Source organism: Thunnus thynnus, chromosome 14 (assembly GCF_963924715.1).
Source record: "Thunnus thynnus chromosome 14, fThuThy2.1, whole genome shotgun sequence".
NCBI classification, from domain to species: Eukaryota; Metazoa; Chordata; class Actinopteri; order Scombriformes; family Scombridae; genus Thunnus; species Thunnus thynnus.
The window spans coordinates 6,010,698-6,026,353 of record NC_089530.1 but is presented as its reverse complement, the minus strand read 5'-3'; the positions used below and the strand labels follow the sequence as shown (position 1 = coordinate 6,026,353).

The following is a 15,656-nucleotide window of genomic DNA, read 5'->3' as shown; positions in this document are numbered from 1 at the left end:
AACGCAACATCCTAAAATATAAACCTTTGCTGTCAGTGTGAGTCAGTACATAGCCTCTGTTTATAAACATACAGTGTATCCTTGGCACTGTGTAATATAAAGTATACCCTCAGAGAAGTAGCATTTGTGGTAATTGGTGGTCAGACGGTTAGATGTTTGTACTGCTTTGTTTCTTTAAAGATGTAGCTCTCTTTATGAAATGCAAAACTATTTTAAGTTTAAACATACAGCATTAAACAGCTAAAAAGCTAGTCTTGTAGTGTTGGTCAATGTGAAGTTATTTCACTAACTTACACTGTAAATATTTTTATTCATTCATTCATTCATTCATTCATTCATTCACCATTATGCTTACAGCTCAGGATAATAATAGTGTTGTGATCGGAACATAAATGTCTGGGTCACATGCACTTCTCACAGGATACTTCTACAACATGAAGCTGCAGGTGGATAGCTGCTGTAAGTTAAACCACTTCCTGGTGAGAAAATCACCCTTAAGTGTTTTGTCTGTGAGTGAAACTGTGTGTCTTTACATTTACATTGCCTCTATATGCTGAGCAGTGAATTTCTACTCACTCCAAAACAAAATCCCCCTTTCTCTCTCACCTATAGCATGTTGAAGTTCCTGTATAGCAGAGCAAACTTTGGCACCACATCATCAGGCTACAGACGTTCATGTCTCTTGGCGCTGGCACCGATATGCTGCAATTTGCTGACACACAAATCAATACAGGGCTATTTAGGCCGGGAGTGTCGAGAAAACACTTTCAGAATTGCTCGATTCCGGTCATCTCCGCTGATGAATTTGGAGATAAAGTTAATTTCATTCTCTGTTTCATCTTCTCTTTCTTACTCAGTGTGTTTCTCCTTGCGTGTCTTTCATTATCTGTGTTGTTTCTATGTCACTTTCTTTTTGTCTCACTTTGTCTCTATATTTATCAAGTGTTACCACCTTTGACTTTCACGGCTTTGTATCAACATCTGCACGGAAGGTTTGATACTGGTGGCGTGATTGATACTCTTTTCTTTCTTTTCTTTTTTTTTTAAAGTTGAAATGAAATTTGAATTCTCCTTATTTTTTGTGTTAGGAAATATAAACTATAGTGATCCTGCAGCAATTTTCCATGCATTTTTTTTTTTCCAAAAGTGGATAAAACTTTTTTCTGACACATTTGTGCTACATGCTGTGCTACTGACTGGTGAACACCATCGCCCCATTGATGCCTGTTTCAACAAGCACATGTAGCATTAGTGGTAAGAGACATCTGTCCCTGTGAGAGGACTAATCATGCTTTTAACTTTGTATATGATAACGATATGATGATGTTAGCGCTGGTTCCTGCTAGATGTTACTTTTTGATCGTGTTATTGCAACACCTGCTGATGCAAGGAAGGAGAGTAGCTACCATCAGCAGTCTTTCTTACTGACATGAGAAGACTGTCAAAACTCACAGTAACTGGTATTACTGTGTTATATTAACCGCTGACTTGAATCATGACATGGTGTAACCAACATGCTGTGTCATGGAGTAACTCTAGGGCTGCAACTAACAATTATTTTCAGTATTGATTAATCCGTTAGTTGTTTGGTCTATTAAATGTCAGAAAATAGTGAAAAGTGTTGATCGCTGTTTCCCAAAGCCTAAGATGCAACCTAAAATATCTTGTTTTGTCCCATCCAACAGTCTCCAATATGATTATCAAAATAGTTAAGACATTAATTTTCTGTCCATGGACTAATCAATGAATCGACTAATCCTTGCAGCTCTATCCAAATCATATATGAGGCTAAGCAATGGCTAAAAACATTCCTCTCCAGCTGGTTAACTGCTTGTGTGATCGCTGGATTTGAAGAAATATAATATATTGTCCAAATGCAACAACTGCCACTGGGACCAGAAGTTCACACTTAATGGAAAACACTAATGTAGGGGCACTATTACTGCGGAAAAACATGTCAAACTTGAAACTCTTCTTTTTGATAATTGTGATTTTGGCCAGATAAGTACACCAGTTATATATTCTTAGTTAAATTTATTTCAGTATCAGTCAGCTTGAACTACTCCAGTCTGCATAAATATGCCCTCTGGAGGTGGCACTGCAATGGAAACATCTTGCAGAATATATATATATATGTATTCTGCATTCACTTCTCCAGAAAAAGTTGTTTAGAAGAAGTTTGGTTATATTTCAAAACTAAAAACAAAACAAAAACTGTTTTCTTTGTCTTCACTCTCTCTGTCTCTCACTTTCAGCAGCACTTTCAGACAGCAGTTAGAGTTTGAGCTGCCTCACTTCCCTTACCCCAGTGGAAAGAGTTGTGGTTAGTCAGGGGTTCCTATGTAGATGAAAAGGTAAGATATGAAACATGACTGAGCTTGAGCTTTTGCTTTCTGAAAAACAATGCACGTAGAGGAGGGAAAATATGGTGAATAAGGTCACAGCTGCTTAACCCGACATTAGTCTGCAAGATTTTTAAAAAGACAGGATCAGTTGATGATGAAAAGATTAGAATAAGTGAGGGCTGCTGCTCAAAAAGAAAGTCACAATAGTCACAGTCCATGTAGATCTTTGCACAAAAGAGGAGACTCATGCCTTCACTTGACTTCAATCTACAGAACTTATAATCACGTGGACTAGCCTCAAGGTTGTGGTCACAGTCCCATGAGAGCACTTCAAACTATAGAAACACATGGCTGCCTTGTTCATTCAATGCACATCCATTGTACTGCTAATGTAGGAAATTGGATCGAATGATGTGGAAAAATAAGGAGATTACAAATTATAATAACAGATGCTGAAATAGTAAAAACTGTAGTATAACACAAAGTCTGGATTGTTTCAGAACAAAATCAACACTCAAACACTCAAACTATGCCGTAAAAAACAGGAAATTACATTTGTAAATTACAACTGAACTAAATTAATCGACTTTTTTCCAATAGATTTATTTAAAGATTATTCATAGATGTATTAATTTAAAGAATAATGGGAAAAACGAGGTTTGCGTCAGCACGACGTCAAAACACATGATTGTACTAAAACCGCAGCCAGAAGCTAAGTTACTGCACATGTATCAGTGCAGGACACAGCTACCAGGAATCTTATACGTCTGCTCAGTCACCTCACTTCACCTTACTATGCAAAGCAAAAGTTTCTCGTTTCAGCAGCAGTGAACTGATCCTCAAACACCCCCACAGAACAACAAAAAATGAACCTCCCAACTCCAAACGGTGATTTATTACTAGCTGGACTAAAATGATTATAATATTTGAGGCTGGATACAGTATCACTTACCTGGTAAAACTCCCTCAGCCATGTTTTCTGTAGATTTTCAGGCTGCAAAGAAAAGAGAAAAAAAAAGCCATTAGTGACATCATTAAGGATTTCTCTTACAATATCGTTGATCAGGGGCAAAATGTGTGTTTTTTCAAGTTTCAGGTGGGTCAGGTGAGGAAAAAAAAACCTTCTATACCTACTAGACTTCTGGGTAGTGTCTTAAGATTTCCTTCATTCTGGTTAAAGCAGATATGAGTTATCTACAAACCTGTTAGACCTAACCCCTGACTTTCTCTCACTTTGGTCTATGAGTCAGAGATGGTAAATAGAGATTCAGATTAGAGAAATACATATACCCTATATGTACGTATGTACCTATTATATGCATCTTCTGACAGGAAGTTGCCTTCCTCCAGTAACAGGATCTTCCTCTCAGGGTCACCAGTCACATGCTACAGGGCATCGACAAATCTCTCGCCTTGTCTTTCTCTTTCTTTTACCTTTTTTTGCTCTGTCTGTATCTGCCATTCCCTCTCTCTCTCTCTCTCTCTCCTCCGCTTTAAAAGGCTATTCCCAGGCCTGGACTTCATTTAGTTTGTGCGGTGGAAACAGAGACAGGGCCCTGGGCAGTCTACCATTTAAGGAGAGATCTCCCTATGTCGATAACTAGGTCGGATGAACGACTGGTGTATGTGTGTGTGTGTGTGTGTGTGTGTGTGTGTGTGTGTGTGTGTGTGTGTGTGTGTGTGTGTGCGCCTGTGTTTGTGTGTGTATTGGGAAGTTTGTCCTAATAAAACTAGCCTATAATAAGAATACGCAAGGGGATGTGCAGGCTCTGTTGGTATCTGTAACAAAGCCCTAATATATTACAAACATAGATGCATCCTTGGATGGCATCAAGGCACAACGCATATCAAATACCTGATTGCCATGACAACTCTATATAAAAACATTTTACGGTACTTACGTGACTTATTTCAACTATCAAATTTTATTCTCATTGTAGTGCACTTGGTAGTTATACTCTGTTTAGCACTGAGGAATCAAATCCTCGTAAACATGAATATGTCTCTACATAGATGACCAACATTAATTGTATACAAGTGAGCATATGAGTCATTGATTTACTTTGGAAATCACTCAAAACCTCCCAAGTAAGGGTGAAAAGGCCTTATAAGCCTGACAAACCACTCATAACTGATCTGTAGATGTCAGCAGCCCAAAAAGTAGCACTGTTGTCCTCTATCTAAGGTTAATAGACTTAATGAGGGGAAAAGTATGAAAATGCAACATTAATTATAAAAACACAAGATTCATGTAGGATATTTACAAGATGTGAAAATCTGCAAAGCTGGTATGTCAAATCACACTAACATCAAACTAGTCAAGGTATGTTCCAGAAAAACGGAAAGTAAAAATTCAGTTGAGAAGATTGACACCACTCTGGGTGTGTGTGTGAATTATTGAAGCAGAGCTGGGAGGTGTTTAAGACTGAAAGAAGAGAGAAAACAGATAGCAAAAGTTCAAAAGTGTATCTAAAGCAGTCTGTGTAAACAGTATACAAGCAGTTGTGTAAAAAAACAGCAATTTGTGGTTTTAGGGGAAGTTACAAACTGTAACATTATCTTGCTGAACAACAGTGTATCTGTTCACCCGACACGTCTGTGCACAGCATCTCCAGCTATACTGCTGGTTGCCAGGCAACCTCACTGTGAAAAAAAACTCCAGGAATTCACTGCACCCAGGCGTTACTCGTTATAGCATGTAACTCCCCCTAAAACCCAAAATTCCATTGTCACATTTTTGTTTGTGTACAAATAAAATACGATATCAGTGACTCATAGTTAATAGCCGTGTCCCCCCCCCCCCGCTGCTTCCAGTCTTCAAGCTAAGCTAAGCTAAGATAAACTAAATGCTCTAGATCTGCAGTTAAAGCACAGACACTAGTGGTATCAATCTTCTCATCTAACTCTAGTAAAGAAAAAGCAATTCTTAAAATGTTGAACCATCCCTTCAACATCAAAGAAGGAATTAACTGCAGACATTTGTTTTAGAAAGCAAGAATGAAGTGCACATTATTCCTCACAAGTCCAGAATGTATGAGAGTGACCTAAACATAGCACACCTGTATCTCCACAGATAAAACACTACTACACTGACATATTAATAAATGTGGTCAGGAGCTTATCCCTGATATATGCTGACATTTCCAGGGGCACCTAAATGTCTCAAGACATAGCAAGTGTGTGTGTGTGTGTGTGTGTGTGTGTGTGTGTGTGTGTGTGTGTGTGTGCACCATCGTCCCAGCCTCAGCCAGATCAGACAGAGCATAGGTCTATATAAGGACATAAGCACTGGACCTTGTCATTAGTCACATGGACAGAGGAAGAGAAAAAGAGAGCGAGACGGAGACAGGCACACAGAGGAACAGAAAGGCTCAAACCAGAGATTTGCCATCTGACCATCTCTGTTAATGTTGTAAAGAGCCGACCAGTCAGAAGTTTACATTTGACAGGTCAGACTGATGGGTGTTCCTGTTTTATGGCTCGGTACATGTAGAGGTTGTGTGTTTGAGTTGCAGGGCTTATTGGCAAGTGGTTCACCGAAACCACAAATATGATTCTGTGCACATTTCAAGTTTTGATCCTAATCCTATGAAGTGTGGGATCCCAGCGATCGTACCATACAGTAACATCATAGCCCTTGACGAATCATCCGGATATTTTTAGCTCTTTCCATCGGTTGTTTCTCCTAGGACCACTGTTAGCTGCACTCTCTGCAATTTCAAAGGTTTCCTGTGTATCACACTCACATCACACAGACACTCAGCAGTGCAGGGTGCAAGTGCGACAGATTTCTCTACATACAGTGTCTTTAAAAAAAAAAAAAATCTCACTGCGAGTGCACAAGTGGACCCTGCATGAACCAACGCAGCGGTGGGGTGACTGTGGTATTGAGGCAATAAAACCATACTGTTAACACTTTTATAAACAAATCTTAAAAGTATCTCATCTGGGGAATACATGTCCTAGATCAACTCCACGTGAAGCAGAAAGAAAACAGCAGCTTGGTAGAAATGCATCCAGAGCTTTCTAGAGTGTTCAGATTTAGGCTGACCCGACTCTGATGTGCTGCCATTCTGGGAGACAGATGTTGACCTTGCCAGGGTGGCTCAGATGAGGACCAGCGGGGCCCTTAGAGACCCAGTGCCCTGTAGAGAAAGTAGGCTAATAGCGGGAAGGGAGCACAGACCAAGGCTTCTTGTCAGTGAGCTATATCCGTAGCCGCAGCACTTTGTCATCGCCCTCAGCTCATCAGAAGTTAATTTGCAGTTAATTAGAAAGTGGGGCTATACTGGCAGAGAGGTAAAAATAAACCCATACCCTCCCCAGCCTCTCCTCCACATACACCTCCTCTTTCCACTGGCAATTTCACTCGCTTAGTTCTCTCCACCTCCTCTCTCTTCTTTACCCATGCCTCTGTTTTCTCAATCGATGGCCTACTTTTCAGATAGTGTGGAGAACTAAGAGACTTCTCGGGTTTTTAGTGAAAATCTGTTTTAAATCCCAGTAGCCAGGAGGTAGATCTTAAGTGTTCATGCCCGTTTGATAAGCATGACCATAAAGTTTGGACTATGGACCAAACAGAGGCATCTTAGAATTGTCCACAGTCCACCAGCCAAAGAGTTAGAATCAAACAAATTTGCTTTGAACACAAACTCTACTCAGTAAGACTTCTTTAAATTTACATCACTCCCATTGCATTAAACATAGAGCTGTAAACACTAAAGAGGAAAGTGGATTTCAATATGACAAGATACCTTTACCTTTTCAGTTTGATCTGTCAATAAAACCTGGCAACTTTGAACTGATCAGCTCCTCTTTTCACCAGGACGCCACATTACTTTCTGTGGTGACTGAGGGTAAGTATGACGTATCATCTTGTGATAAGATATTTGCCAAATTGCAAATGCCCAATCTTTGAATTTAACCAATAACAAAGCAAAGCAAAGCAAATGCAAAGCACTGTAGCTGGTCATGCTCTCCAAAATGCAGCATCACACAGAGTAGTTACATTCTACTATGTGAAAGACCTCAGACAAAACATTAAAGCTGCACTGGGCAACATTTTTGAGTAGATATACCTACATGTATCTTAAAAGGTCTGGTCACCCTTATCACAAAAAATAAATATCTTCAAACTTACCCCTAATAGTGTCAAACAATGTAGATAGTTTCAGTCTTATGTGTTCAGGTTACATGATACAGTATCTGCCACTGAAACTTACTACTGCTCAATGCAATAGAGTTAATTATTGTCCACTATATATATAGTCCCACTGAAACAGCGAAATGTGGATTATCCCAAGTAACCAGTGCATTGTTACCAGTCCCATTCTATTAATATGGACTACTTAAGTTTGAAAGGCAAGGCAAAAGCAAAAGTAAAGATATGACTCCACAGCACCAGATGTGTGTGAGAAATCATGTTTTTTTGCGATTCTACTTAACTGACTTGTTCCCCTAAACCACAAAGCGACAGAGAATAACATGTTGTTGACAACGTGTTATTCTCTGTAATTAGGCCTCACTATTTGTAAATTGTCCTTATTTGCAAAAGTGTAATTCTTGTGTAAGGTGTGGTGACCTCTACCCAGAGGAAGTGATGAATTAAAACTTGTGGCAAAGGTTTTTGAGAAAATTATTCTCACAACTGTTACTATATACTAGCATTGTAGGAATATTGTCAGCTCGTAGTCTGCTCTCAAAATGCTAACAATTTCACGCAAAGTGACTAAAAATAGTCACCGATTCTCTCTTTTTAAAATGTTGCATAATGTTTTGTGTCTCTGCTGTGCAAAAAAACAGTAACATGTAGCTCCGCTAGTCGTGCAGAGGTCACAACCTTCGTGCAGACGCGAGAGCCTCGGGGGTCATGACCTGAAGTGCACACACTGTTATCCCTTTGTGGCTCCTCAATGATGCATCCTTTAGCTGATGGTGTTGCAGCATTCCCCAAGCCCAGCGTGGTATTACAGAAGGCCATTTAAACTGAGATTGGTGGGGATATTACGTCAAAGGGCCGCCCCGTTAAAGACCCCTGTGGCGATCTGCTGGGAACACATGGCCACCACATGAGTTTCCTCCTTCTCCTCCTACTCCTCATACTCAGTAATCCTCATGCTGTTTTCTCTTGGCCTCCATTTCAACTTCAATATTATTATTTTCATTAGCTTCTGCTGATCCCTACGTTTGTCCATTCTCCCCGTCTTCTCTGGTTGTTATTTTGCTTCATCCTTAACAAATGTGCTATTCTCCCATTCCCAACAAGCGTGCCCAGCTCTCACTTTCTCAGACCAGAGCTGCGGGTCAGCATGGGGTAAGAGAAATACAGTTCAAGAAAAACTTTGCTCTGTAGCGTGCAACCTCTATAATTGAAAATACAGGAGTGGAAATGAGGTGTCTTAAAAAAGCAACAGTTGCTTGGTTACACCTGGCACTAATACTAGACACACACAGGTCTACCGCAGAAAAAAAAAAAGCTGCATTTGACGTACAACTTACAAGCCAAGGTACAGTGCAGCTCTAATGTGGTTCTCTCCAGGCCCGTTTGGGACTGCAGGCAGACAGCACTGGATAATTTCAAAAGAAATGCTTGTGGGGAAGCGACTGAAAATAGAACAACCGTCTCTACATGTGTTCGAGTTTCCTTGAAGGACATCTTAAATGTAACATGCATGTGCCAGGTGGTGGATGCTTTTATCCGCGGTGGCTGACACACTGGTGTGAATGACGTGGGGTGATACAGGACGTATCTGAATGGAATATGCTGACAGTAGACATTTTGTGCCAATATTGAATACTACACGAAACAAAGCCATGAGTAGGAAGCTGAATGGTTGATTGATTTTATATTAAAATCACAAACTGAATTAATACAATTTTCAATCACAAGAGCTATTTTTAAAATTACATTGGTAACTTCTTAACCCGCTGTAAAAGGTGAAAGTTTTGGTGACCATTTAATCAACCGATATGACGCTTTGATCCACACTGAAATATCTCGACAACAATTGAAATTATGTACAGACATTCATGTTCCCCAGAGGATGAATCCTACAGCCTTTGGTGATCCTCAACATGTAACTAAGGTGTAAAAGTATTTCTTAGTTTAAAAAAAAAAAAAAGTGCTACCACAGCTCTTTACTGTTAAATTTGTAAAGTCAGCAGAGTCATACTCAAACCTAATACCTTTTCCATTTTAGCAGCGTGAAGGCAGCAGTGTGAATGGCAAATATTTCAATTATGTAGGAAGATTATATTTGTCGGAGCCCAAACATCACAATTGTTGCACCTAGTTGCCCAGTGGCAGCAAAACTTGCATTAGTGCCATGCACTGCAAATTCAGCATAGTCTCAAATTGTTTTGTTTTGAAGCCATCCATGTCAAGTTGGATATGCAAAATAACTGCCAGGATGACCTTTCAGAGAACCGAATGAAAAGCATCCTTTTAAGCACATATTCAGTGAGTCGTGTCCAAACTGAGTAGACAAACTATGAGCTAGGCATTATAAGAAGATACACAACCTTTCTTTCAAATCATAACCACCTCATTTGCCTTTCAAAATGAGAGAATAAACCAGTGACAGCTTTGACTACTAGGAAGGCTTGGAATGTTTCTCCAAACCGCCATCACTCACAAAAAAATCTTTTTATAGAGACTCCCTACAAACCTGTGATATTGTTCCAAACCAACTCAATTATAGCCATTATCTCTTAATAATAGGATTTTATTTCCGTGTAAACAACGCAAACAACCTGACTAATAACAATGAAAAGCTGCCAGCTGCTAGATCACAAACAAGTACTTAAATACAGATGTTAAAGTGCAGCAGTGGCAGTGTGCAGAGGCCTTTCACATCAAAGCCCTGTTTTTCTTCGACCCTAGTGGCACAGCTCTTGTGCATGGGCAGCGTGTGTGTTATGTGTGTTGACAGACTGTTAGAAAGGAGGTTATTGGCTTTCAGGGGAGCAGGCAGCTGCCTAAAAATACCCTGCCTAGATGGAGGCCATCGACTGCGGGAGGGGATGGGAGGAAGGAGAGCAGCTGGAGAATCAGCAGGGGAATCGGCCAATTGGCTGGCCCGGTGTCCGCCAACAGGTTCCTGCCGATGTCACTTTCCCTAACAACTGTGCTTCACAGTTGCTCTGTGGTGGCTGGATGACGCAGAGGTGCGTCCCTTCAGTGTTTTATGTAACTCCACATCAAAGAGGCTCATTATGGAATTAATTAGAGCAAAGCCACATTAAGAAAACACTGAATTAGACCTTGCTCCCGAGACATGTCTTTACCCTTGTGGAGGATAAGGTACGGAGGAGGGTCAAGCCATCAGAAGTGCTTGTTGGATCTAAAAGTGTTTGAAATCCCCCCCTTTGCCCACACCGTCTATACATCAGAATTAGGAGGGCTGCATCCTATAATTTGTTCAACTTTCAGAAAACAGACAAGCAAACTTTTTGTCATTCTTCACAAAACTACTTCTGTTCATGTGTACAGCCGTGTGCAACACCATGATCGTCTTTGCAGACAGACTGAAAATGTTCGTCGTTATCCCCAATTGAACAATTATCGCATTTCGTCCTTCAACAGGCTTTTCACCCCGCCTTAAGAGTTTGGTCTTTGGAACAGCTATGAACTATTTGTCTTTTAGACATGGTCAGACAACACTTTGAACAAACTAGTTCATTTGAAGCATACCCCAGCCTTTAGACTGGTATGGAGGAGAGTTGGACAGATTTTCAAACAACAATGTCAGTACTACCCTCAAAATTTAGACACTTATATGCAAATGTCATCAAGCTCCAATAAGGTATGGGTGAATAGGTGTCAGTACACTGTGACATTACTGGTGGGACTGGTGGTGACCAGTACAACAGAGCACACCTTTAGCTACATCAACCACACCCAGCACCCAGGGGTAAAATGGACTTTCAACCATACAGGGCAGTGCAACACTGCTTTTCAGCCCGGTGTTAAGTTACTCTTTCAAAACTATATTAACTATAAACTTTAAATTTACAGTTTTGGTTTGGTCTCAGATGAGCTATACATTTACATCAGCTCCCCCGCTGTTCCTGAGGAAGGCAGCTATATCAGGTGCAATTTCCAACCAGATCAAATATGCTTGATATTTGCAATCATGTCACACCAATAAACTTTCAGCATTGGCTGCATCCCATCATTTACCAGCATGTCAAGTGTGTGATCACTGAATGTTGATGCAAAGTTTATCTCATGATATTTTTAATTTAGTAAGTAACCACGACTAAGTAAGGTCATATAGTATCGGTTTCAGTTTGTTTCATTAAGCTTTTTTGCTCAACCAATCATTTCTCTCATGCACTTCTTTAGTAGCAATGAACTCCTGAGCATGTTTACGTACCTTTCACCTAATGCATGCTGGGAAAGGTTACACACCCTCATGACCCTGAACAGAAAGATGATGTTGTAGAGAATGCATGATGGAGTTCTTGTTTCTCAAAGTTTTGTTAAAAGCTTTTCTACCCTGCTATGAAAAAAAAAGATTCTGGAGAAAAATGTATACATTTTTTCTGACTGTATTACACGGGCTTCATACCAGCCACTCTAGGATGGATGAGGAGGAATCAGAGGACAAGTGCAGGTGAGGATAAAGTACTGAGAGCTTTGAGAGGGATAGACTGCTGACAGAGGCTGGATGGTGTACATTTTACTAATAATAATTTCATACTAAGAAAACAGCTCACAGTCATTTACCACAAGACCACAAAACCTTATGTGCAAAAAAAAAAGAAAAAGTATATGCTCAGCATAAACAGAATCATAGCTGCAGGGAAGATGCAGCAGTGCAATAGTGAACAAAGAAAATCAGAAAAGTAGTATTCATATAAATGCACTCACACCCACCCATTTTAGTGTGAATCAAGACTGCAATCAGCTGGGATTTATGTAGATTGAGTGTCATCAGAAAACAGGAAATTACAGCACTCAGAGCAACCACAGCTGTGTGGTTGGAAAGCCTTTTCCTCACTGCGTGAGACTGCAGTGCACTCACTACCATTCAAAAGCTCACACACCTTTTAGATGGATGGATATCTGTTGAGAGGGACACTTAGAGTAAAGGCTCAGACTTCTAAATAAATCATTTCATCAGGCATTTCTATCACAGTAGTCAACATTTCTGTACACATTCAGTTTACTATTCATAAGAAGCAGATGAGAATCAAGTATAATTATCTCATAAATTACCTCTCACTGTAAAACTCAATAGTGAAAAGTGTTCACATGCAATACACGCTAGGCTTAAAGGAAGCCCAGGAACTGACAGAATAGTGTGAGCTCTCCCACTCACACCTCTGCCATGTGTTACTCAACACAGACAGCAAACTCCCTGCAACAATATGATGCAGAGAGCCTCTGTACTGTACTTCACTACCTCTTTAGTGGGATGTCAAACAGGAACCTTGAAGATATGGCAATTTCCAGCGAAAGCACCAAAGAAAGGGAGGGGGAGGGTGACTAAGCATTTATGTGTGTAACTCTCATGTACGCTATACGAGGTTAGAATTTGACGGATGGTGCAAGGACATCTTATGCAATGTTATTCTCATTTACTGGGCTTAGATTCATTTCATTCAACGCTAACATTTCATTTAATTATATTCTTTATGTATCAAATTTGCAAAGAATTACATAAACTGTAAGTGCCTTTAAAATGATGTCAAAATGTGCCTATCAAACAAATGTTAACCATTACTGCAGAGTTACAAAGCAGTAGATTCAAACTGCAATAACATCCATGCATGCTGCAAATGAATGTTTCCTCATGCTGCATCTATGTCAACCCCACAGGTATTGCATGATAATGCATACACCCAGGTGCTGTACTATGAAATGTGGGTTGTTGTTAATGTGGCAAATCAAAACAGAACTGCACAACTTATAGACACACACTAAACCAAAAATGTGCCAAACCACAGGCCACTGGCTTCCCAGCTGCTGTGGCGCTAACTAAAGAAATAGAAGTTGAATTAGATAACGTAGCCAAGCCGACTGCAATAGATGCAAATGATTCAAGCGTCAATATCAAGGTTGTCAGAATCAATATAGATTTTCATTTCACTGCAGAGTACATGTAAGCGTGTGTGTGTGTATAAAAAAAGGTCAGGCACGTGCAGCACTCCACAAAAACCAGGACATGTCATCACAAGACGCCTAAAAATAATCCACTGGAGGTTTGTCAAGTCCTTTGTGGAGGAGCCACTTAAAGTCATACTCCACTCACAATCAACCTTTAAACTATCAAATATTCACCTATAGCAGCTGTGAAAAAAAATTGTATCTAAATGAGGAACAGAGGTTGTGGTCTGACTGTGGTTACAATGCATTTAAATAATGGATGGGGAAAGTGGAAAAGCAACACTTGCCCCTCCCTTGTTGCCACCACTGAGGTGCCCTTGAGCAAGGCCCTTAATCCCAACTGCTCCAGTGGAGCGGCTCAATGGCAAGCAGATCACACTGTGGTTGTACTGAGCAGCTTCTAGGTCTGAATGTGTGTAACTGAGTGAATGTGATCAGGGCGTTCCTGCAAAAGAGAGGCTTCCTCTCCGTGAGACTTCCCTGAATAAATAAAGCTTAAAAAAATAGTGGCCAGTTTACAAAGCAAAATAATATAACGTTCAAATAAACTTATCAAAATACTCCTGAAACATAATCCGTCTCCCTGCTATCACTCCATATATCCAGTATGTTCTAGACTGTCATATTTTTGCTACTATGAGGCTAAAGACATTGTTTTGGTCTCAAGCCGGTCAAGCTGACCAGGACATTCCCCATTCAAAACATTATCAGTAGTGTCAGGACAAGACATTTTCAACAGAATAACATACTGAGACAATGAAAATGTGCCTTCAATTCACCATTTATAATCACAAAGGAGTCTAATGAGAATTAGAATTAACTAAAACTTTACTTTTGTTACACTAATATCAATAACTAAGACACTGGATACTGACTGGTCAGAGCTAGGGGTGTAACGATCCATTGATCTGGATCGATGTATCGGTTCAATGATCAACGATCCAATATCATCGATGCAAAGTGAAACATCGACCTACCTCATCATCTTTAAGATACTTTATTTTGAAATTCCCATGGCACGCCTGTGTCACCATTTCCATCCCAGTGAGCCTCCATCCTAAACATTGAAACAGTGCTAGCGCCAGGCACATAATGGCAAGCCGCCAAGAAAAAGACAATGAGGATATGTACTCCCCTCTTGGGAATAAATCAGCGGTGTGGAAATATTTTCGGATTTCGGAGAAAAGACAGGTCAACAGACAAAGCACATGCCGTACGTAAACAATGAAATTACGAGCTAAAATACTCAGGAAACACAACGAGCCTGGCTGGGAACCTTAAAAAGAAACACAACATTGACCCCTGTGCTAGCATTAACACGTCAGATGCTTGCTCACCAGCTTTGACCAGCATTTTTCCGAAGTACAACTCTAAAAGAGCGATGAGTATCACAGCTGCTGTTTCATATTTCATTTGCAAATACATGAGGCCTTCCAGTGTTGTCGAGAACAACGGTTTTCATGAGCTACTGCAGACTCTGGAGCAGAAATATGCAATCCCGTCGAGACAGCGCTTCAGTGAAACTTGCATATCGAGTCTGTACAGTCAAGTTAAAGATGGTAAATGGGCTGCATTTATATAGCACCTTCCTAGTCTTCCAACCATTCAAAATGCTTTACACTACATGCCAACATTCACCCATTCACACACACATTCATATGCTGACAACAGAGACTGCCATGCAAGGTGCCAACCTGCTCATCAGGAGGAGTTTCTAATGCTCTACTGCTCACACCCACACACTGATGGCACAGCTTTCAGGAGCAATTTGGGGTTCAGTATCTCACCACAAGGACACTTCAACATGCAGACTGGAGGAGCCGTGGGTCAAATCACCAATCCTCCAACTAGTGGACGACCTGCTCTACCTCTGAGCCACAGCCGCCCAAAAGATGAGATTAAACGTGAGTTAATGAACGCAGAATGAGTCTCTATCACTACAGATGGATGGATGTCATGTACAACAGATGCCTATGTAACTGTGACCTGTCTTCATATTGACACCGACTGGCGAAGGAAGAATTCTGTTCTTCAGGCACATATTTTGACACACACGGGCAAATCTTGGGACAGCTTTGAAAGAAGCCTGTGAGGAGTGGTATATACACGATAAAAAACATGCGCTTGTAACAGATAACGCCACCAGCATGTCCCTAGCCGGAGTAGAGACAAATCTGTCACCCCTCATCAAATGCTTG

The 15,656-nt window shown here is 40.5% G+C and overlaps 1 protein-coding gene across 2 annotated transcripts in view; it reads right to left on the bottom strand.

Annotated features, from left to right (window-relative positions):
- inpp5a (inositol polyphosphate-5-phosphatase A) overlaps positions 1 to 15,656 on the bottom strand; it is a 148,419-nt gene that overhangs the window by 102,963 nt on the left and 29,800 nt on the right. For both annotated transcript variants that reach the window (XM_067609446.1, XM_067609447.1), the window contains exon 2: positions 3,298 to 3,339. In XM_067609446.1, the coding sequence (XP_067465547.1) occupies positions 3,298 to 3,339 (42 nt within the window). The remainder of the gene's footprint in view (positions 1 to 3,297; positions 3,340 to 15,656) is intronic.